Genomic DNA, 23,687 nt, shown 5'->3' on the forward strand with positions numbered 1-23,687 from the left:
AAAGCAGTCCTTGCGCATCACGGCAGCACCTCTGTGATGCACGAACATTTAAAGAGAAAGCACGTCGGACAGTTGAATGAAACGGAGTTTGGCTGGCCTCGGTAAGATTTAAATAACATGGAAGCCAATACGTTGTGTTTTGGATATACATTTTTGTTTACGGTATTATTGCTGCTGATGTGCCTGCCCCTGGTTTACAGGAAGAAAATGTTTACTTGATTTTAATTTATTTTTTCTTATAAAACAAATGTGCCTGCCCTTGAAAAGATTATAGAGTTTCTTAATTTATGCATTTATGTCTGTACTGACCAAGCACTGTGCCTAAATGGTTTTAGACAGGGCATTTTTATTTACTTTTAGTATGAATTGGCCTATCAGCAGCAAAGTTCAATAAAATATGCATTTTTCATTGAAGTACCCCCTTCTTTCTTGTGTTTACTATCATTTTCCACATAATTAAAGCAATCTCATGCTAAATTTGAGAAAAATTGAATAATTATCCGATTAGTCGACTAATCGTTTCAATAGTCGGTGACTAGTCGACTATTAAAATAGTCGTTAGTTGCAGCCCTAACACACACACGAAACTGATTAGTGCTGCTCACATTACAGCAGGACAAAGACATGTTAAACATTAAACAGAGCCATCAGTGAGTCCAGCACGGCCCTGACAAACCTCTGCTTCCTTCTCCAGCATTAAATCATCACTTCATACTAGATTTTTAATTAATATTTTATTAAGCATCAAAACAGTTAAATCATGTAGTTCTTTATTCTTTGTACTGCACCTAATGTATCCGTTGGCATTCATATTATACTTTTTCGAACTTGTCCTAGACGGTTTGTCTGATTTCCACCAAAATTGGCACAGATCATATTCAGACCATTCTTGTTGAAAGTTATGGAATTGAAGTTGGTCATATTCAAAAATGGATGTGAGGCTATATCTCCGCTATATGTTTGAATGGAACTGAACTGAATTTACTTACGGTTTGTCTGATTTTCACCAAAATTGGCACAAGTCATCTTTAGACCATTCTGGTTAAAATTTATGGAAATCAAGTTGATTAGTCAAACCGTTCTCGAATAACGTGCAAACAAATTTGATGTAGAACACGCGAAAATGGATGCGAGGCTATATCTCCACTACATCTTTGAATTGAACTGAACTGAACTGAATTTACTTACAGTATGTCTGATTTTCACCAAAATTGGCACAAGTCATCTTCAGACCATTGTGTTTGAAAGTTATAGAATTCAAGTTGTTTTCTTAAACCGTTTTCAAATAACGCACAAACAAATTTGACGAAAAACACGCAAAAATGGATGTGAGGCTATATCTCCATTATATCTTTGAATGGAACTGAATTGAATTTACTTACGGTTTGCCTGATTTTCACCAAAATTGGCACAAGTCATCTTCAGACTATTCTGGCAGAAAGTTATGAAATTCAAGATGATTAGTCAAACCGTTCTTGAATAACACACGAAAAAGGATGCGAGGCTATATATCCGCTATATCTTTGAATGGAACTGAACTGAATTTATTTACGGTTTGTCTAATTTTCACAAAAATTGGCACAAGTCATCTTCAGACTATTCTGGCAGAAAGTTATGAAATTCAAGATGATTAGTCAAACCGTTCTTGAATAACACACGAAAATGGATGCGAGGCTATATATCCGCTATATCTTTGAATGGAACTGAACTGAATTTATTTACGGTTTGTCTAATTTTCACAAAAATTGGCACAAGTCATCTTCAGACTATTCTGGCAGAAAGTTATGAAATTCAAGATGATTAGTCAAACCGTTCTTGAATAACACACGAAAAAGGATGCGAGGCTATATATCCGCTATATCTTTGAATGGAACTGAACTGAATTTATTTACGGTTTGTCTAATTTTCACAAAAATTGGCACAAGTCATCTTCAGACCATTCTGGTTCAAAGTTATGGAATTCAAGTTGATTAGTCAAACCGTTTTAGAATAAAGTGCAAACAAATTTGCAGAAGAATATCTCTGCAACGGTTTGCCGTATTGAGACCAAACTTGGTGTGTGTTATAACAACCATGGCCTGAGGCTACCTGCACAGTTTCGGCACAGCGCCACCTAGTGCTCATGAGATATAAAAAATGGGTTTGCTTATAACTTCTGAATGGTTTGGCTATATTTTTTTATGTGCTGACAGTGATCAAAAAGTTTTAAAGCAATTGAAAAAATTTGCTAACAACATTTGATTAAATTGGCCTATTGTAATGAAAATGATCTTAATATATTTTTTGGGTCATGCTGAGAACATCGCTAACAATTATGCCAAAATTGGCCGAACTTCCTGTCCAGCATTTTGAATAATGTTGAAAACCCACTTTTTCGAACTCCTCCTAGACAATTGGTCCGATTTTCACCAAATTTGACTCATCAGACAATGCTGGCAAACAACTATGGATTTTGTGTCAAAATATGAAATGGTTTTCGTTTAACGCATCAGCGAACATATCACATTAATTTGGTAACAGCAAATCTGCATATTAGAGTAATTTCTGAAGGATCATGTGACACTGAAGACTGAAGTAATCATGCTGAAAATTCAAGTTTGATCACAGGAATAAACTACATTTTAACAGGAATTCCCATAGAAAACAGCTATTTTGCACTGTAAAAATATTTCACAATTTTGCAGTTTTTACTGTATTTTTAATCAAATAAATGCAGCCTGGTGAGCATATCAACTGCCATATTGTTTATCACCTATAACAAAATAATTAAGCTAAAAAGACAAAAATATTTTCAATGTCAGTGCATTTCTAAATAAGTTTTTTTTTCTCTGCACTTTTTTAGATGACTTGATGCTGGAAAAGGAAGCTTCTCTTTATTTCTGTGATGGCGATTATGAAAAGAAAAGCGAGTCAAACATGTGAGTTCATTTATCAAACTGCGCTGCATTTTTCCTCGAGCAGCTCCATTCGGTTAGCATCACACATGAGTGACGGGACAAACGTCCAGCCGTAATTACACTCTCAATCCGATCACATGAAAGCGAGGCCGAGCGCAAACCCAACACACGGCGAGAGGGAGCATGCGCACAGATCCTTACCTTCTACAGCAGGAGGAAAACAAACCAAGAGAGGAGAAACAAAGCACACATTTTAACAAGAACGAGTGACAAGATCAACGAAGAAAGAAGGGAAATAAATAAAACAAATACAAACACTGAAATCCACAACCACAAGCCAAGTTCTCACAAAACCCACATCTGAAAGCATTAACCTTCAACCTCAAATACTCACTTCCCCAAAACATATCAATTAATTTCACAAAACTTCAATATTTCATCCCCAAATTATAAGGAAAAATGTGAAATTGTATTTTGCTTAAAGAAAACGTTATAATATAATATTATTTTATTATATAATTGCAAAAAAAAAAAAAGAAAACTCAAAACTAAAATGTACACTTAAAAAATATGAATTAATTGTCAATTGTCACAATGCATAAAATCTTTACAGTCCTAAAACATACTTCCGATTCTTTGAGACAAATATTCTTTTGATTTTTTGGGGTGGATTGTTTTTGTGAAACTAATTCATACTGATTCCAGAAGCTTTGAAAAGTGTAATACGCTGATATTTCCATGCATGCAATAATGCATCAGCCAGATTCAGTGTCTGCAGCTCTCAAAAAAACAAATTCCTGTTAAACAGCATCCCTTCTACTCTTTCAAGAGCACGTGAGCAAAAAGCAACAAATGTTTGAGGCACCAAACTTAATTTCCACTGTATTTTTAGTACAAAAGTGATCGGGAATGACTTATTTGTTGCACATGCCATTTCCAGCCAAAAACCTCAGGATTTACTTAAATCTAGAATGTAAAATCCAGCCAGAAAACCTGAAACCAGCTGAACACAGAATGCTCACACACACACACAAAGGCACGTACAAATGCACAACACACCTGTATTTGCAAACAGAGTAGTTCATAATACACACTCCACCCTTTAAATCCAGTACTTTTGCAATATATTCTTCAGGTTTAAACCAACATTAGAATGCATGTGCATGCATGCATAACTTAAAATGTGTAATAAATAATATACGCCACAGATCCATGCATGTGTGTGAGCAGAATAGTGAATTGCACTTGTGTGTTTGTGAGGCGTGTTTAACCTGCATGCACTTGAACACACGGTGACCTTAGTCCTCTCACGCACCTTATTGGCCCAGGCGTCCTCGTCCCATGACGTGAGCTGCAGCACGCGGATGATTTCATTGATTTCTGCGCTCATCTTCTCCACAGTGAAGTTCCTGTTCTTAAGGGCCTCCTCCACACCTTTACCTTGAGACGTCCTGGTCGTTACGAAGATCTTGATGCCTGCGTGAGACACCAACAGAGATATTTTGCTCACCAAGACTGCATATATTAAATATATGTATATATAAAATACAGTAAAAATTTAGAAATATTTTTACAGTTCAAAATTACAAATTAATTCTTGTGATTTAGAATTTAAATCACAAAATTTCGACTTTATTCATGTAATTTTAAATTTATTCTCAAAACATTTTGACTGTATCCTCGACACGTTTGGCTGTATCCTCAAAGTTTTTCAACTGTATCCTCATAGTATTTAGACTGTTTTCTAAATATTTCAACTGTATCCACGAAAAGTTGCGGCTGTATCCTCGTAGTATTTTGACTGTATTCTCGTAATATTTTGGCTGTATTCTTGTAGTATTTCAACTATATTCTTATAACATTTCGACTGTATTCTCGTAGCACTCCGACTGTAGTCATAGTATTCCGATTGTATTCACGTAGTACTGAGACTGTATTCTCGCAGTATTTCGACTGCATTCTCATGGTATTGTGACTGTATTCTTGTAGAATTGCGACTGTATTTTCTACTACTGTTCTCATAGTATTGCAACTGTATTCTCTACTATTATTCTTGTAGTATTGGGACTGTATTCTCGTAGTATTGCGACTGTATTCTTGTGGTATTGTGACTGTATTCTCTACTGTTCTCAAAGTATTGCGACTGTATTTTCTACTACTATTCTGATAGTATTACGACTGTATTCTCTACTATTATTCTCGTAGTATTGTGACTGTATTCTTGTAGTATTGTGACTGTATTCTTGTAGTATTGTGACTGTATTCTCTACTACTATTCTCGTAGTATTGTGACTGTATTCTTGTAGTATTGCGACTGTATTCTCTACTACTATTCTCATAGTATTGCAAATGTATTCTCGTAGTATTTCGACTGTATTCTTGTAGTATTGTGACTGTATTCTCTACTACTATTCTCGTAGTATTGTGACTGTATTCTTGTAGTATTGCGACTGTATTCTCTACTACTATTCTCATAGTATTGCAAATGTATTCTCGTAGTATTTCGACTGTATTCTTGTAGTATTGCGACTGTATTCTCGTAGTATTGCGACTGTATTCTCTACTACTATTCTCATAGTATTGCAAATGTATTCTCGTAGTATTGCGACTGTATTCTCTACTGTTCTCAAAGTATTGCGACTGTATTTTCTACTACTATTCTGATAGTATTACAACTGTATTCTCTACTATTATTCTCGTAGTATTGCGACTGCATTCTTGTGGTATTGTGACTGTATTCTCTACTACTATTTTCGTAGTATTGCAACTGTATTCTCGTAGTATTGCGACTGTATTCTCTACTGTTCTCAAAGTATTGCGACTGTATTTTCTACTACTATTCTGATAGTATTACGACTGTATTCTCTACTATTATTCTCGTAGTATTGCGACTGTATTCTTGTAGTATTGTGACTGTATTCTCTACTACTATTCTCATAGTATTGCAAATGTATTCTCGTAGTATTGCGACTGTATTCTCTACTGTTCTCAAAGTATTGCGACTGTATTTTCTACTACTATTCTGATAGTATTACAACTGTATTCTCTACTATTATTCTCGTAGTATTGCGACTGTATTCTTGTAGTATTGTGACTGTATTTTCTACTACTATTCTGATAGTATTACAACTGTATTCTCTACTATTATTCTCGTAGTATTGCGACTGTATTCTTGTAGTATTGTGACTGTATTCTCGTAGTATTGCGACTGTATTCTCTACTACTATTCTCATAGTATTACGACTGTTTTCTCTACTATTATTCTCGTAGTATTGCGACTGTATTCTTGTAGTATTACGATTGTAGTCTTGTAGTATTGTGACTGTATTGCAACTGTATTCTCGTAGTATTGCGACTGTATTCCCTACTGTTCTCAAAGTATTGCGACTATATTCTCTACTACTATTCTCGTAGAATTTCGGCTGTATTGTCTAAACATTTCAACTTTATTTAGCGGTCAGACCAGACCTGAGATTAGAACGGGCAGCAGCTCCTTGACGGTGTTCATGGAGTTGACCAGCATGACTCTGTGCTCCTGATGCGTTAACTCCTGCTGTCGCTCGTCAATCATCTTAGCCATCTTTGTCATGCCTGTGAACATGCATAACATGTATTGCATCACAGTAGACACACTGAAATCTCATTGGTTCAAATCCTGCTCCACACATGACATATAAAACATGACATGTTGTTTTTAATGTACTTTTAATATTAAAATACCTGGTCCCAGGTTCTTAGTGTAAGTGATCAGGTCCTCCATGGACTCCACCACCTCAGCCACGGTCAGATACTCCAGAATCCCTTTACACACGCGGATGATTTTACGAACCTGAGATCAGGGAAAAGAGCCAGCGTTTTTGTCAGTATCGATGCACAAGCTCAGAAGAAATAAACCCATTAAACGGTTTTAAATGCATCATACCTCGGCCTCATCGAATGTCAGAAGCAGATCGGAGGTGCCGGACAGGATCCCGCGGGACCCGTCGATCAGATAATCTCTGGCTTGGACAGAATACGGATCGGCCTTTAACATCTGAGCAGCCTGAACCAATTTAGTGCACGCGTTCTCAACCCTACAGAGACAAAACAGAGAAAGAAAGTGTATCCTTATACATTCATCTGATTGCATACTGAACCTATAATCACTCAATATCTTATAAGCAATTTAAAGGTACCGTATGCTCTCCAAAGCTGCATTCATTTGCTTTAAAAAAATACTAAATAAATAAATAATTTATTTCTGCGTTCAAAGTTGAATTTTCAGCATCATTACTTCAGTCTTCAGAGTCACATGACAAAGCTGCACAAAGAAGGAAATGGGGGGATATTCTGAGATGTTTTTTCTTTTTGTTGCATTTATTAATTTTTTTCTATTATTAGAAATGCCTATAGAAGTATTTTTTAAAAAGTCAGCATGTTCTATATTGTATGCATTTTTCACAGTTTTCGTTTTAGTCACTCCCCAACACTGTCTATCCCACATGCATGCTTTTTCACGGTCAGCAGCCCTAAATCACGTAGGAGTGACGTATAGGTCCCAATTCCCCCACACACACACTCATGTCCTTTTCATCTGCGTCCAACTGCCGTCAAGAGGGTTTTGTTGTCGTTGCAGAATGGAGACTGGTATCATATTTCTCTGTGGCAGGACAGACCGCAGCTGTGTGTGTGTGACAGAACAGCAAGGTCACAACAGTGTGTGTCTGTGTGTGTGTAGTTTACAGTAATGCATATGAATTTTAATCAGCACTATTGCACCAGGCCACACACAAGCACAAACTATATTTAGCGGGAGACACAGGTTGTCCATTATGTGTGTCAGTGTTTCCAGTAATCCATATGTTCCTCCTGACTCAGGGATCTGAGCGCAGCAGAATGAATTCATGTATGACTCAAAGCAGCTTCAGGATCAATGTGGCTGCACAGGAGTGTCTAAAAAGCTAAAAAGGCTTGCAGACTTGTGCAATGTATCATTACTGTAAATAAATCATATTTAAGAATGACACAACGTCTGAGTAAACAATGTCTGTGGGCTCTGAGATGAGCAACAACAAACTCGATACGAACAAACAGATAAACCGCTGTAAACCAGGACATATGCTTCAGGACATTTTGTTTAGGAGATGTTCAGCTATTTCCTGTTTTATTTCATTTGGTTCTTCCCTAAACAGCACTGTGATACACAGATGTTTGTGTAAATCGCTGGAGATTTTCCATCTGCTGACTTTGTTCCTAAAGGACGTTCACACTGACAGTCATTTGCTGTGATATTTCAACCAAAAGCCATTCATTTTCAATGATATGAAGGGATTTTACTGTAAGAAGCAGCGATTTATTTTTTTTGAGTCGAGTCATTTATTCGCTGTATAGAATCTCTGATTTAATAACTCACTGACTTTGTTTGCAGCACTTAACATCCCACTTACAAGATATTCATGCCTTTCTTTCTTCAGTTCAGTTGTAAAGAAATTATGTTTCTTGAGGAGAACATTTCAGGATTTCGCTTCATATAGTGGACTTCTATGGTGCCCCCGAGTTTGAACTTCCAAAATGCAGTTTAAATGCAGCTTCAAAGGGCTATAAACTAAGAAATAAGGGTCTTATTTAGTAAAACGTTGTCAGTTTATATACTTTTTCACCTCAAACGCTTGTCTAGCTCTGCCTGAACTCGGTGTATTCCAGTTCAAGACAGTTAGGGTATGTCCAAAAACTCCCATGTCATTTTTGTCTCCAACTTCAAAATCGCCCTACATTGCTGAAGAAGAAACAACCCAGTGTTTACAAAGTGAACCTGTAAAGAAGATCAAATGCCCTTTACAAAAAAAAAAAAAAAGGTAAAACAGTGATGTACAGTAGGATGATTTTGAAGTTGGAGGAGAAAATGAGATGGGAGTTTTTCGACAGACCCTAACTGTACTGAACTGGAATACACAGAGTTCAGGCAGAGCTAGACAAGACGAGCATTTGAGGTTAGAAAGTATCTAAATTGTCAATTAAAAACAAACAAACAGTTGTTTCGCTAGACAAGACCCTTATTCCTCGGCTGGGATGGTTTAGAGCCCTTTGAAGCTGCATTTAAACTCCATTTTGGAAGTTCAAACTCGCGGGCACTATTGAAGTCCACTAAATGGAGAGACATCCTGAAATGATTTCCTCAAAAAACTATTTCTTTACGACTGAAGCAAGAAAGACATGAACATCTTGGATGACAAGGGGGTGAGTAAATTATCTGTAAATGTTTGTTCTGGAAGTGAACTACTCCTTTAAGATGAAGATTTTCAGTATTACTGATTTAGAAGACTTGAAATACTGTTTTTGTCCTTTTTGAAGCTTGAAAGCTTAAACTCATTAGTCTGAAGCACAAAATCATGGTTAATTTGTTAAACTGAAGCCATAAGAAATGACTTAGATTTAGAAGATTCAGAATCAAGAAATTCATTTTGTTCCAGACAACATACAACTAATGAGACTAACCAGCAAGAAGAAAAGACTTGGACCATTGTTATATTTTTTATGGTTCTTTTTGACCTTTTTGAATCCAATGCCAGTCTTCATTTTAAGGGTGCATTATTTAAAATGTATTTTTTGAGTCATATGGATTTGAAACCACATGACATTTTTGGATGAACTGTCCCTTTAAACTGAGCATAACTTTTTATGCAAATGATCAATGATTTAATGCAAACATTTGTTAAATGTCACTCATGTTGCCTCAAGTCTCATTTGTGAGCCTGGACCACAAAATCAGTCTTAAGTAGCACAGGTATATTTGTAGCAATTGGCAAAAAATACATTGCATGGGTCAAAATAATACATTTTTCTATTATGCTAAAAATCATTAGGATATTAATAAAGATAATGTCCATAAAGATATTTTGTAAATTTCCTACCATGAATATATCTAAACTTGTTTGATTAGTAACATGCATTGCTAAAAAGGCGATTTTCTCAATATTTAGGTTTTGTGGTTCAGGGTCACATTTAAAATGAACAACTCTGGTTCATATGTTGATGCAAATCGATTTCAGTGTGAACAATCCATGTATTGAACAATACCAATAATTCTGAATGATCTATACAACTATTTCTATAATTCAAGAGTAAAGCAGAGGCTTTGTATGCGCTCTGGGACAGTAACACATGTAGAAGAGCTCTAGTGCTCCTCTCGGGAGGTGAAGTTGTGTTTGCTCATGAGCGCAGCTGCTCTAGCATGTCCGCACCTGATTTATTAGTCAACACACCTGCATTAGAGCACTTCCTTCCTCAACAAACACACACACACATTCACAGACAATAGAGTTGACTGCATTTAAATCTACATGCATTGTATGCATTCATCCAAAATGACATGCATCGTATTCAAGGAAGGCATTTTATAAGTTCATGCATTGTATGCAAAATTATAAAAAATACAAAAAAAGATAAAAATAGTATTTAGAGTTGCAAGGATGCTGTTGCATATACAGTTGAAGTCAAACGTGTACATGCACCTTACAGAATGTGCAAAATAAGAGAGAATTTTTCAGTAAGATACTTCACATGGAAGACGTTTTCAAACAGTCCACAAGAGAAAATAATAGTTGAATTTCTACAATAGTTTACATCACCTTGCTTTTTAACATTGTGTTGTTACCTGAATGATCCACAGCTGTGTTTTTGTTTAGTGATGGTTCTTCATGAGTCCCTTGTTTGTCCTGAACCGGTAAAAAGCATTCAGGTCCCACAAATTCTTTGGTTTTTTAGCATTTCTGTGTATTTGAACCCTTTCCAACAATGACTGTATGATTTTGAGATCCATCTTTTCACACTGAGGACAACTGAGGGACTCATACGTAACTATTACAGAAGGTTCAAACGCTCACTGATGCTCCAGAAGGAAAAAACTACGCATTAAGAGCTGGGGGTGTAAACTTTTGAATGAAATTAAGTTGTATACATTTTTCTTATTTTGCCTAAATATCATATTTTTTTCATTTAGTACTGCCCTTCAGAAGCTACATAAGATACTTAAATGTTTCCCAGACAATAAAATAAGTCACATTTACCCTGATCTTCAAATTCCAAAAGTTTTCACCCCCGGCTCTTAATGCATGTTTTTTCCTTCTGGAGCATCGGTGAGTGTTTGAACCTTCTGTAATAGTTGCATATGAGTCCCTCAGTTGTCCTCAGTGTGAAAAGATGGATCTCAAAATCATACAGTCATTGTTGGAAAGGGTTCAAATACAGAAAAATTCCTTCAAAACCAAAGAATTTGGTTTATTTTCTTATGTGGACTATATGTAAACATATTTTATGTGAAATATCTTATTCAGCTCAGTACTAAATAAAAAAATAACATGCATCTGGCATGATCCCTCTTATTTTGCTAAAATAATTTACTTTTTGCAGATTTTGCAAGGTGTACGTAAACTTTTGACTTCAACTGTAGATTTTCACTTAAAACAAAAGGCTGATGCAGACAAAAACAGAGCTCCATTATTCATAGCACTAACATGTTGTCCATGACCTTTACCTTTAACAGAAGGAGTGTATGTATGTGTGTGTCTTACTTTATAAAAGCAGGCGGCATGTCTCTCCTCATGATGGCATCCTCAGTGGTCTGAACAGTCTCTTTGCCCACCTGCATCGAACACACACACAAAACACACAATAAATACACACATAAACCACATCGTGATCATTTTGTCCTTTATATTGTCCACAATGCACTAGGGGGAGAAAAAAAAAACAGATTCTCAGATGCATCGCGATTCTCTGTTTAACGATTCTAAATCGATTCTGAATCTAGAAGACTTAAAATACAGTTTTTGTCCTTTTTAAAGTTTGAAAGCTTAAACTCATGAGTCTAAAGCACAAAATCATGGTTCATTTGTTAAACTGAAGACATAAGAAATGACTTGGATTCAGAAGATTAAGAATCAAGAAATTCATTTTGTTCCAGACAACATACAATCAATGAGACAAAAACTAGCAAGAAGAAAAGTCTAAATTTTAAGAGTGCATTATTTAAAATGTCTTTGAGTCATTTGAAACAACACAACATTTTTGGATGAACGGTCCCTTAAAATTGAGCATAATTTTTTATGCAAATGATCAATGATTTAATGCAAGCATCTGATATATGATTAAATGTCACTCATGTTGCCTAAAGTCTCATTTCTGACCCTTGACCACGAAACCAGTCTTAAATCATTAGGATATTAAATAAAGATCATGCTCAATAAAGATATTTTGTAAATTTCCTATCATAAATATAACAAAGTATAATTTTTTATTAGTAATATGCATTGCTAAGGAGGCAATTTTCTCAATATTTCAGATATCAGATTCCAAATAGTGTATCTCAGCCAAATATTGCCATATCCTTATCAGTTTTTTATACATTTTTTTTATGGGGGCACCATAGAAGTCCACTATATGGAGAGAAATCTTGAAATGTTTTCCTCAAAAACATATTTTTTTTAAGACTGATGAAAGAAAGAAAGACATGAACATCTTGGATGATTATCGTAATTACAGTAAGTAAATTATCTGTAAATTTTTGTTCTAGAAGTGAACTTTAACTCCTTTAACATTTATTTATTGCAACAACACTGTCTTAAACTACATGTCATCATATAAACAAGTCAACAATGTCACTGAGTTAAGTCTCTTTTTGGATTTTCATAAAGTCTTTTTTCAGACTAGTGGAAAGAAAACACCCAAAAGACACTTTTAAGTGTTTCTTTTACAGCACTTTATCTATTTGTGTCAATGGATTTCAATTACAATTGAACAAACAAAAATGAGTTTCTCTTACACTGAACCAAAAATTTTTATACAACATTTTAATCCCCCCAAAATGGAAAAAAATACACTGCTTTCTGTCTGTTTGAAGTTTTTTCTAAATTACGGAGTGACAAAATGAGATACCCAAAGATAGAGATACCTCTGTAAAAGCATTTGACTCTAATATCGAAATGTCAAAAAAATTAAACAAGAATTTTGAAACTGACTTCATTCAGTGTTTAGATTTCTGTACTGGAAATGTATGCAAATTAGCGCATATTTCATTAAATAATGGATCATTTGCATATTTAAACCAAACATTTTAGAAAGCCTGTAATACAAAAAGGTTTGCAATTATCAATGTAATCAAGAAACTCTGTAATTAAGGTAATAACTATTAGTTATTTTTTTTACCCTATTCACCTGCAGTGTCTTGCCTTAAGCAAAGTACAAAATATAACAGTTCTCCATTCATTGCTTGTGTGTTTAATGTAACCATAAAGATGACTTCAGGAGGTTCAATAATGACTCAATTCACCATTTCCACTTCTGAGTCAGTATTTAATTCTAGATAATCACACACATGCGGCATCATGCTCCTGTCAACCGAATGACTTCATGTTTGGTTCGTCTCCAGCATCTGCGGGTTGACAATATGGTCCCGCTTAAACTCAAGGCCACGTTTAACCGGTTTCTCCCAAAATTAGCTGATTTCAACATGATGCAACTAAACCGATTCTATCATTCTCAGCATATACCTGCAGTACTAAGTCTAAATCCAGTTTACTTCTGCAATATGTCTTGTTTCACATCTCTGTCTTATTTCTGGTCTCTATATATGGCTCAGGCCACTCTTTCCGTGTAAATCAACTACACTATTTGAGGAATCCTTGGCTTCTGGAGCACAAATGAAGTTTGATACCTGGAGTTGGAGGTTTATTTAAACCAATAAGTAATAGTAATACCACTAATAAGCATAATTCTGCTCAATTGTGGGCTTCGGATGACGTCGGATCAGAGAACATTCCTCTGATTTTCCACTTGCTCTCTGTCTGTGTTTCCTCACAAAAGAGAGCAGTATGTTCTTCTAGTATGAGGTGCTCAGCTAAAATAGAAACGGTGACGGGGGTTTGGCAGTTCACACCACTCACATACCAGCCGTTTGTGTTTAAAACAGGAGGAGAGAGTCGCACACACACACGCGCACGCACGCACGCACGCACGCACGCACGCACGCACGCACGCACGCACACACACACACACACACACACACCATTCCTATCAGACAGGTAAGAACAGGTTTAGTCAGAGCCTACACTGATTTAAAGGAACAGTGCACCCGAAAATGAAAATGCTGTCATTTATGCTCTCTCAAGTCATTTCAAAACTGTATGGTTTTATTACTTCTGTAAAACACAAAAGGAGAGTTATTGGATAATTTCTCGAATGTTTTTTTTTAAGTAAATTAAAAATAATAGGTTGTAAATTAATTAATTAATTAATAAAAATAAATAAAAATAATTAAATTAAATAATTAAGATATATTACAATAAATGAAAAAATTTGAATAATTAAAAGTGATTTAAAATCAATTAATATAAATTAAAATAATTGAGACAATTTGTAAACTGAATGTAAAATAAATAAAACGAATTTTAAAAAGTATTTAAAAATCAATTAAAATAAGTTAAAATAATTGAGACAAATAATTTGTAAACTGAATGTAAAATAAATAAAAAGAATTAAAAAAGTATTTAAAAATCAATTAAAATAAATTAAAATAATTGAGACAAATAATTTGTAAACTGAATGTAAAATAAATAAAAAGAATTTAAAATAAATTAAAATAAATTAAAATAGAGACAAATAATTTGTAAACTGAATGTAAAATAAATAAAAAGAATTTAAAAAAGTATTTAAACTAATTAAAATAAAAAGTATTAATTAAAATACACAAAATCATTTAAAATAATTTAACTTAAAATGTGTAAAATCATTACAATTAGTAAAATAAAGTTTAAAAAATGTATAATTATATGAACAAAAATATTTATAAATATAATTAATTAAATATGTTTAAAAAATCATTAAAATTTGTTATTTAGAATAAAATGTAAAAATTAATTATTATAAACAAAACTCATTTAAAAATGTAACAAAATAAATCAAGAATTATTTTAATGGCATTAAAATTAATCTAAATGAACGTAAATAATCAGTTCAAATAAACTAAATGATTTGAAATATCTGAACTTAACTGAAAATAAATTTAAAAATGTAAAAGAACTCAAAAATGTAAACTAATTAAAATACATTTTAAATAATTAATTAAAATACACAAAATCATTTAAAATAATTTAACAAAAAAAAACATTTCAATTAGTTAAACTAATTATTATAAACAAACAACATTTAAAAATGTGACTTAATGATTTGTTTCAATTATTTAATTATTTAAAGTAGTTCATTGAAATGAAATTTTAAAATGTATTAATATAAACTAATGGAACTTAAAATAAAATCAAGAAACATTTTAATGGCATTAAAATGAATTAAAATTGATCAAAAATAATTTAAATAATTAGTTAAAATAAACATAAAATAATATAAAATAGCTTAATTACAATAAATTAAAAATAAATTAAAAGAATTAAAATGCATTTTTAATTGAAACAAATAAATTAAAAGAATTAACATTAAAAGTAGTTTAAAATACATTAAAATCCATTTAAAAAAATTGATGTTAACAAAAATCATTTAAAAAATTTACATTAAAATAATTAAACAAATTAAAAGAATTAAAATGCAATGAAAATAATTCAAACAAACAATTTTAAATAATTTAATTTAGAATAATTGAATTTCAAATAAAAAAATCATAATTTAGATAAATTCATTATTAACACAATTAATAAAATGCATTATTAATAAAAATAATTTAAAAGAATTAAACGAAAATGAACACAAATAAGCAAATTAATTAAAATAAGAAATAAATATATTAACGCAGTCTGCATGACTTGCATATTCCAAGGTTTATAAAATCCACAAACCAACATCTAAATAGTTTAAATAGCAGTGCAGCTCATAAAATCTAACTCGCACTCATGTTCAGTTCAAATATGATTCGATATCTATTATTTCCAACATCATTTTTCAATTAAACAAGCTTGATGAGCTTCTAGAAAGGAGATAAACTAAATCAGTGAATAACACTTAAAGTCTGTTTCTCAAACATAGCAATCGCATGACTTCAGAAGTCTCTGAATAGAGCACATGAGTCATATGAACTACTTTCACGCTGCCGTTTTCATCATTTTTGAAACTCGACAGCCTCATTACGACAATAAAAACATCCCTTTTTGTTTTCCACTGAAGAAAGACATGAGGGGGGAGTAAATGAACACAGACTTCGAACTTCTGGGTGAACCGTTACTTGAAATACTGAAGAACAGTTGTGCCAATTCATGCTGGAAAACATCAGTTAATGATGAAGTCACTTCCTGTAACTCTCATTATGACACTTTCAGCGCTGAACACACTCACAGCAGCCGATAAACAGCTTCACGGAGAGACGATTGTCAAGCGAGGACGGTCTGCTGGCGTCCGGCTAACAGACGGCTCTTTGTATGCGTTCCTCAATGCTCTATACAGGCTGAAAAGAGCTCTCAGAGCTCACACACTAAACTCTATTAAATAAGACAATCATCCACAACTATCTTATTTTAATACTGAGTTGAGTTATTATAGCACTGAATACCACAAAAATACGCATTTGGAGTATAAGAGATACTGCAGAAATGCGACTACGATTAGATTAGTGCTATATAAAACATTTTCAAAAGCAAATCGACTAGCAATTGAAAATTTGCTGAAAATTAGTTAGGTCCTTCCCAACTGTAGACGAGTTTGTTTCTGTATCAGATTTTGAGAAATGTGTCATTTCATCACTTGTGCACCAATGGATGTGAATGGGTGCCGTCAGAATGAGAGTCCAAACAGATGGTAAAAACATCACAGTAATCCACACCACTCCAGTCTACAGTTAACATCTTGAGAAGATAAAAACTGCATGTTTGTAAATGATTTTTTTATAATATAATTGACATCAAATCTGAACATTAGGAAATATTAAGGTAAGAATTATTTAAATGTTTTTATTTGTTTGTTTGTTATTTTAATTAATTTGCTTATTTCTATTTTTATTTAAATATATAAAATTTAATTTTATTTTAAATTCTTTTAAATTATTTATTTTAATAATGAATTGTAATTCTTTAAAATTCTTTGTTTATTTTAATTTACATCGATTTTACATTGAAAAATGATTCAAATAAAATTCTTACTAGTTATATGACATTTTATTAATCAAAAAGCATCATTAAACTTTTAAACTTAAAAATACACAAATAAAATTGTTAAAAAACTTTTTCAGGTTTCTGTTTTATTATTATTTTAATTTTTCTTTTTTTTTTCTTTTTTATTAAAATTCTTACCGGTTATATTACATTTAATAAATCATAAAGCATAAGTAATTAATTAAAATCATGAAAATTATAAACTTGAAATAGATTAAATAACTTTTTTAATATTAAATCTTTGAAATCTTGATGGATTACTTGTGGATTATTATAATGTTTTAATCGGCTGTTTGGACTCTTATTCTGATGGCACCCATTCACATCTATTGGTGAGCAAGTGATGCAATGCTACATTTCTCCTGTGGATTATTGTAATGTTTTAATCAGCTGTTTTGGACTCTCATTCTGACGGCACCCATTCACATCCATTGGTGAGCAAGTGATGCAATGCTTCATTTCTCCTGCAGATTGCTGTAATGTTTTTATCAGCTTTTTGGACTCTCATTCTGACGGCACCCATTCACATCTATTGGTGAGCAAGTGATGCAATGACACATTTCTCCTGTGGATTATTGTAATGTTTTAATCAGCTGTTTTGGACTCTCATTCTGACGGAACCCATTCACATCCATTGGTGAGCAAGTGATGCAATGCTTCATTTCTCCTGCAGATTGCTGTAATGTTTTTATCAGCTTTTTGGACTCTCATTCTGACGGCACCCATTCACATCTATTGGTGAGCAAGTGATGCAATGACACATTTCTCCTGTGGATTATTGTAATGTTTTAATCAGCTGTTTGGACTCTCATTCTGACGGCACCCATTCACATCCATTGGTGAGCAAGTGATGCAATGCTTAATTTCTCCTGCAGATTGCTGTAATGTTTTTATCAGCTGTTTGGACTCTCATTCTGACGGCACCCATTCACATCCATTGGTGAGCAAGTGATGCAATGACACATTTCTCCTGTGGATTATTGTAATGTTTTAATCAGCTGTTTGGACTCTCATTCTGACGGCACCCATTCACATCCATTGGTGAGCAAGTGATGCAATGCTTCATTTCTCCTGCAGATTGCTGTAATGTTTTTATCAGCTGTTTGGACTCTCATTCTGACGGCACCCATTCACATCCATTGGTGAGCAAGTGCTGCAATGCTACATTTCTGCTGTGGATTATTGTAATGTTTTAATCAGCTGTTTGGACTCTCAATCTGACGGCACCCATTCACGTCCATTGGTGAGCAAGTGATGCATTTCTCCAAATCTGATGAAGAAACAATCTCAACTTCATCTTGGATGTCCTGAGGGCGAGTACATTTTCATTTCTGGGTGAACTATTCCTTTAAATTAAGTTTTCATTGCATTATTTCATTCTCAATGCTTTACAGGAGAAGACGTTCTGTTCTTTTGCCTCAATTTCCACTTCCAAGATAATATCAACTTCTCAAGGAAACACGTTTTTCTGAACAATGATATTAAAGTCTACTAAAGAATCTTAAAAGTTTATTAAATTTATAGTGCAAATAAATGCTATTTTACCTCTCGTTGCACTTGTTGACCTATAGCTGCCACTTAAAGAATCAAAGACACTTTACAGAAACAAGTCCAACTTTAACTGGACTTTGAGTTATCCTGACGCCAATCCAAGCATTTCAATCTCGACAGTGTTTGTAAACCCTTTTAATTAACCTCATAAACCACAGCCAACCATAAAATAATCCAATTCTTTCCGCCTACCAATGCAATAAAAAAAATCTGGCACCTAAACGGCTCGACGACACTCGGTGATTGATATAAAAACTCAGTTCTGCATGAATGAAGCTCTGCTCTTGTCCCACGTTTCTGAACCTAAAGAGTTATTTAGGACACATTATCTCAGCGTGTAATTAAAGCGCTTTCCCCGGCAACCGGCTGATGATAAACGTTTCCTTCTGTGTGCGTCTGAATGGAGAGAGACTGTATATCTGTCCGGTCTGAGACACATAAACAACAATGAACCGGACCGGAATGAATACCGAGGAACAGATTAGCGACTAAAAACCTTCTTCTGGAACATCTGCTGGAACATTATAATCCTGAGACAAAGCCAGAGCTTCCGGACGTGCCGAGTTTCCTCGTCCAGAGCCGCTCCATCCCCCTCCGGCCATTAGTTTGAGGACATGAGACGCACAAAACTTCCTCAGAGCACTTCAAAGACAATCTGGAGAAAGTAAAGGCTTCCAAAATACATTCAACAAGCTGCAGGATGTGCAGAAAAAAATTTAATTAAAAAAAAAAAAAAAAAAACAACTTCAAGTTACTCAAATTTTAACATTCGTGTCTAACTTTAGGACACCTTGAAAGTAGATTACTTAGAAGCTACAACCCTATGAAAATCATTTTATTTTTACCACAAATTGCGTTTAATTTTTTTCAGGATTTTTTCCATATTAACTTTTCTGTTTTAACAGTTCAATTTATTAATAAAACAATTTAAATAATTGAAATTAGTTCTCTCTCTCTTTTTTACGGATTTGTACACCCAATTTTAATTTTTCTGGATTTTGTTTATTTATTTTTATTTTTTCATTAAAATTCCTTCCAGTTATATTAAATTGTATTAATCAAAAAGCATGTGTAATTAATTGCAATCATGAAAAATATACAACTTCAAAATAAATTACATTTTGAGGCCCAATGAAATCTAGTATATTTTTTTTCTCAAATTCTCAAATTTTCATACATTTTTCTGTTTAAATTGTTCTGGATTCTACTATTATAAATATATCTTATCAGTTATATTAAATTTTATTAATCAAAAACGTGTAATTAATTGAAATAATTGAAAATCGAAACATACATAACTTAAAAACAACTGAATAAAAATTGAACAAAAATTACATTTTTGGGTTCGAAATGAATTTAATTTAACCCCCGCCCCCCAAATTGTGTTTTATTTTTTCTTAAATTTCTTAAAATGTTCTGGGTTTTTTTTTTTTTTTTCAGATTTTCTCCTCAATATTATAATAAAAAAAATATGCCTAATGAATTAAAACTTGGTTTGTTTTTCCCAAATTCAGTTTTTTTCTGGATTAATTTCCCCCCCCCCCCCTTTTTTTAATCAACAAAAGCCTGTCTAATTAACTGAAATCATGAAACTTCTACAATTGAACAACAACTGATTAAACATTTAACAAAATGGCCTTAATTTAATTGTTTTAAATAATCTAAAATAATCTGAAAGTCCATGTTTTTAATGCTGGAACAAGTGCAAATAAAAGGAAACAAACACTACTCCCTTCTTATTTGGTTCCTGTGTAGAATGCGGATAAAATTCTTTCGTTTAAAAGAAATCTCCTAAAATAAGAACTGAAGGAGTTCAGGGCTTTCAGCAGCAGTATAATGTTGCCTAATGCAATTGGATTTCTCTCAGTTCTGATAACAAACGCTTCTCTTGTATTGTTGGGAGGATGTTTTCGTCTGTGGTGGTCTTGAGAAATGCATGTTCAGCCAGCGTTTGACCCTTCATCTTCTAACATCTCAAGAAATCCTAAATTAGACACAGAGCCACACATTCCCAATACTGACCTCAAAACGTGTGTCTGTTACAAAACAACATACAAAACAACAATGTGAAAACATCATTTTTAGATCAGTGACACGGGAGGTGTCCTAAACTTACTTGCTTATCACTTCAAGACGAAAAGATCTACAAATATAGAAGAAAAAGATGTTAATGCAAAAATAATATTTTAAATTTTTTTATTCTGAATATTTTTAAACTATTTGGTTTGAAATCATTTCATATAACTAATATTTTATTTTAAATTAAACGTTTTTCAACAAATTACATTTTATTAAATGTTCAGATTTTTGTTATTGCATTAATTTATAATTAATGTAATATTTGCAAATATATTTGCTAAATAAATAAATATACTGATTTGAGATCAATGTTTTTAAATTATCGCATTTGTGTACATTTTTATTTATTATTGTACTCAAATGAATAAAGAAATTAATTCATGATGTAATATTTGTAAACATAATTACAAAAAATATATAACCATTTTATATAAATATAAATATTTGATATACATATAATTATATAATAATTATTATAATATTATATAAATATAATTTATATACTTTTCTATTTAAATAAATATAAAAACATTCACCTCACTTAATTCCTTTTTAAATAATTTGTTTTGATTTTTAAATAAATTAATTATTTTTGAAATAATGTTTTTAAACAATTACGTTTTATTATATGTATAAATGTTTATTTTATTATTGTATTTACATGGTTTAAAATAATTAGCACAATGTGTAAATATAATTGCCTATTTTAATTGTATATATACATTAATTTAATTAATATTTTAACATTTGAAATGATAAGCATTACACATTTTCTTTTTAAAATATTTTTTTTATTTTTAAATAATTTTACATTATAAAGTTAATATTTTAAACTAAATTACATTTTATTGTACATTTTTATTTTATTATTTGTACCTATATGGTTAAAAAATTGACAATGTGTAAATATAATTACATTTAATTGCTTATTAGTTTCATATTTTAACATTTACAATTTCTATATTATACATTTACTTTCTGAAATATTTAGTATTTTTTAATTATTTGAAACAATATAATACATATTTTAAATAAACATTTTTAAACAATTACATTTTATTATATGTATACATTTGTATTTTATTATTTGTACTAAAATGATTAGCATTATACATTTACTTTTTAAAATATTTTTATTTTAAAATTATTTGACAATTATTTTAAACAATATATTAGCAAATTTTAATTGCATATAAATTAATATTTAACATTTAAAATTATTAGCATTATATATTTATTTTTAAAAAATATTTTACAATTATTACAAATAACATATTTTTAAATTAACTTCTTTTAAACAATTACATTTTATTATATGTATACATGTAGATTTATTATTTGTACTTTTATGGTTAAAAAGAATTAACAATGTGTGTAAATATAATTGAGTACATTTTAATATATTATAATATATTTAAAATAAAATATTTTTATTATATGTAATTATTATGTTTACATTTAAAATGATAAGCATTTTATTTACTTTTGGAAACATTTTTTTTATTATTTGAAATGCAATTTCTATTTTAAATAATTTTTTTAAAACTACATTTTTATATATGTATTTTTTTTTTATTGTCGATTGTTAAAAACCAATAATGCAGTTTATTTGTATTCATTTTCATTTGTGCTCTGTGTTATTTTCTCATGTCACAGAAAAAGCAGGATAAAATTTCATGCTTCAGCGAATCTGATTCTCCGTCTGAAAAAACTGTCTGTCCCAGAGACAAATCATAAATAATTCACTAAAGTTCATTCAGGATCAAAACATAATTTATATCAAGTGCCCTGAGCTTTAATATGCCATCTCAACTAAAGCAGAAAATCATTTTGGACTGTTCCTGAAAAAATAAAAGAAGTCCAAAAGCACAGCAAACACAACAAACCACAAACACGCCCCCGAAACTACACTAAACACTACTAGCAAACCAAAATCACACATTAATAAATAGAGGAAGAAAAAAAAGCAAAGAGGAAGGAAGATGAGAAATACACAAGAGTAAAAGAAAAATAGAAACAAGACAGGAACCATTCAAACATGAGGGTGAGAGGAATACAGCTTCAATATTGTACTTAATTGAGCCTCGAATGCTCAGAAAAATCAGATTAACCTTAGCTGAACAAGAAACCGCAAAGTCAGAGCGCTATATATGACAAAACAACATCCTCTAAAGCTGCACAGACAGGAAGTGTTTGCCTGGGTGGGGTCACATTTATACACGAGACACCTAAACAACTCAAACCTCAATCAATCGAAAAATCTAAAAAAACCTAATCTTATCAACCTGCGATTTCTCAGCTCGAGTTACTGCAGAATCAAGTCGGATTCAAATGAATGAAAACCCCCATCAGTGTTATTTCAAGAGTCTAAAGTTAACCCTGGACAACTGCTAAGAATAACTGAGGAGCAGCGGCTTGTTGATGAATTTACAGGCTTCTGAAGGTTTTGTTTCCGTTTTAGGTAACCACACACGCTGGCAGACAGCTGATAGAAGCACTTCTGCAAGTATCTGTCCATCACAGACCATTTCCTTTCCTCTGTCTAAACATACAGTACTGGACAGACTGACAGCAGATCCGTTTTTTGCAATGGGATGAGACCGAGGTCAAAAATTAACTAGGGCTTGAGGTCACCACAACTGAAAACATTATTAAAAATAAATAAACATATATGGAGAATCAGTTTCAGAATAAAACTCACCCCCTTGTCATCCAAGATAGTCGTGTCTTTCTTTCTTCAGTCGTAAAGAAGTTGTTTTTTTTTCCAGGATTTCTCTCCATACAGTGGACTTTTATGGTGCTCCCGAGTTTGAACTTCCAAAATGCAGTTTAAACGCAGCTTCAAATGATGCCAGTTGAGGAAGAAGGGTCTTATCTAGCTAAATGAACTGTAATTTTCTTAAAAAATTTACAGTTATACATTTTTTAACGGTGTATTCTGGGTCAATACAGTTAGGGTATGTGGAAAAACTCCCATCTCATTTTTTCCTCCAACCCCAACAAAAATCGTCCTACATCGCTGCAGAAAAAAATG

At 32.4% G+C, this 23,687-nt stretch overlaps 1 protein-coding gene across 1 annotated transcript in view; it reads right to left on the reverse strand.

The window, feature by feature from the left end:
• Positions 1 to 23,687, reverse strand: part of vclb (vinculin b) — a 48,900-nt gene that overhangs the window by 20,984 nt on the left and 4,229 nt on the right. Inside the window, exons 2-6 of the mRNA XM_073828914.1 lie at positions 11,447 to 11,517; positions 6,820 to 6,970; positions 6,618 to 6,726; positions 6,366 to 6,488; positions 4,213 to 4,373 (exon numbers count right to left, since the gene is read on the reverse strand). Of these exons, the coding sequence (XP_073685015.1) occupies positions 4,213 to 4,373; positions 6,366 to 6,488; positions 6,618 to 6,726; positions 6,820 to 6,970; positions 11,447 to 11,517 (615 nt within the window). The remainder of the gene's footprint in view (positions 1 to 4,212; positions 4,374 to 6,365; positions 6,489 to 6,617; positions 6,727 to 6,819; positions 6,971 to 11,446; positions 11,518 to 23,687) is intronic.

This window comes from Garra rufa, chromosome 22 (assembly GCF_049309525.1).
Source record: "Garra rufa chromosome 22, GarRuf1.0, whole genome shotgun sequence".
Lineage (NCBI taxonomy): Eukaryota > Metazoa > Chordata > Actinopteri > Cypriniformes > Cyprinidae > Garra > Garra rufa.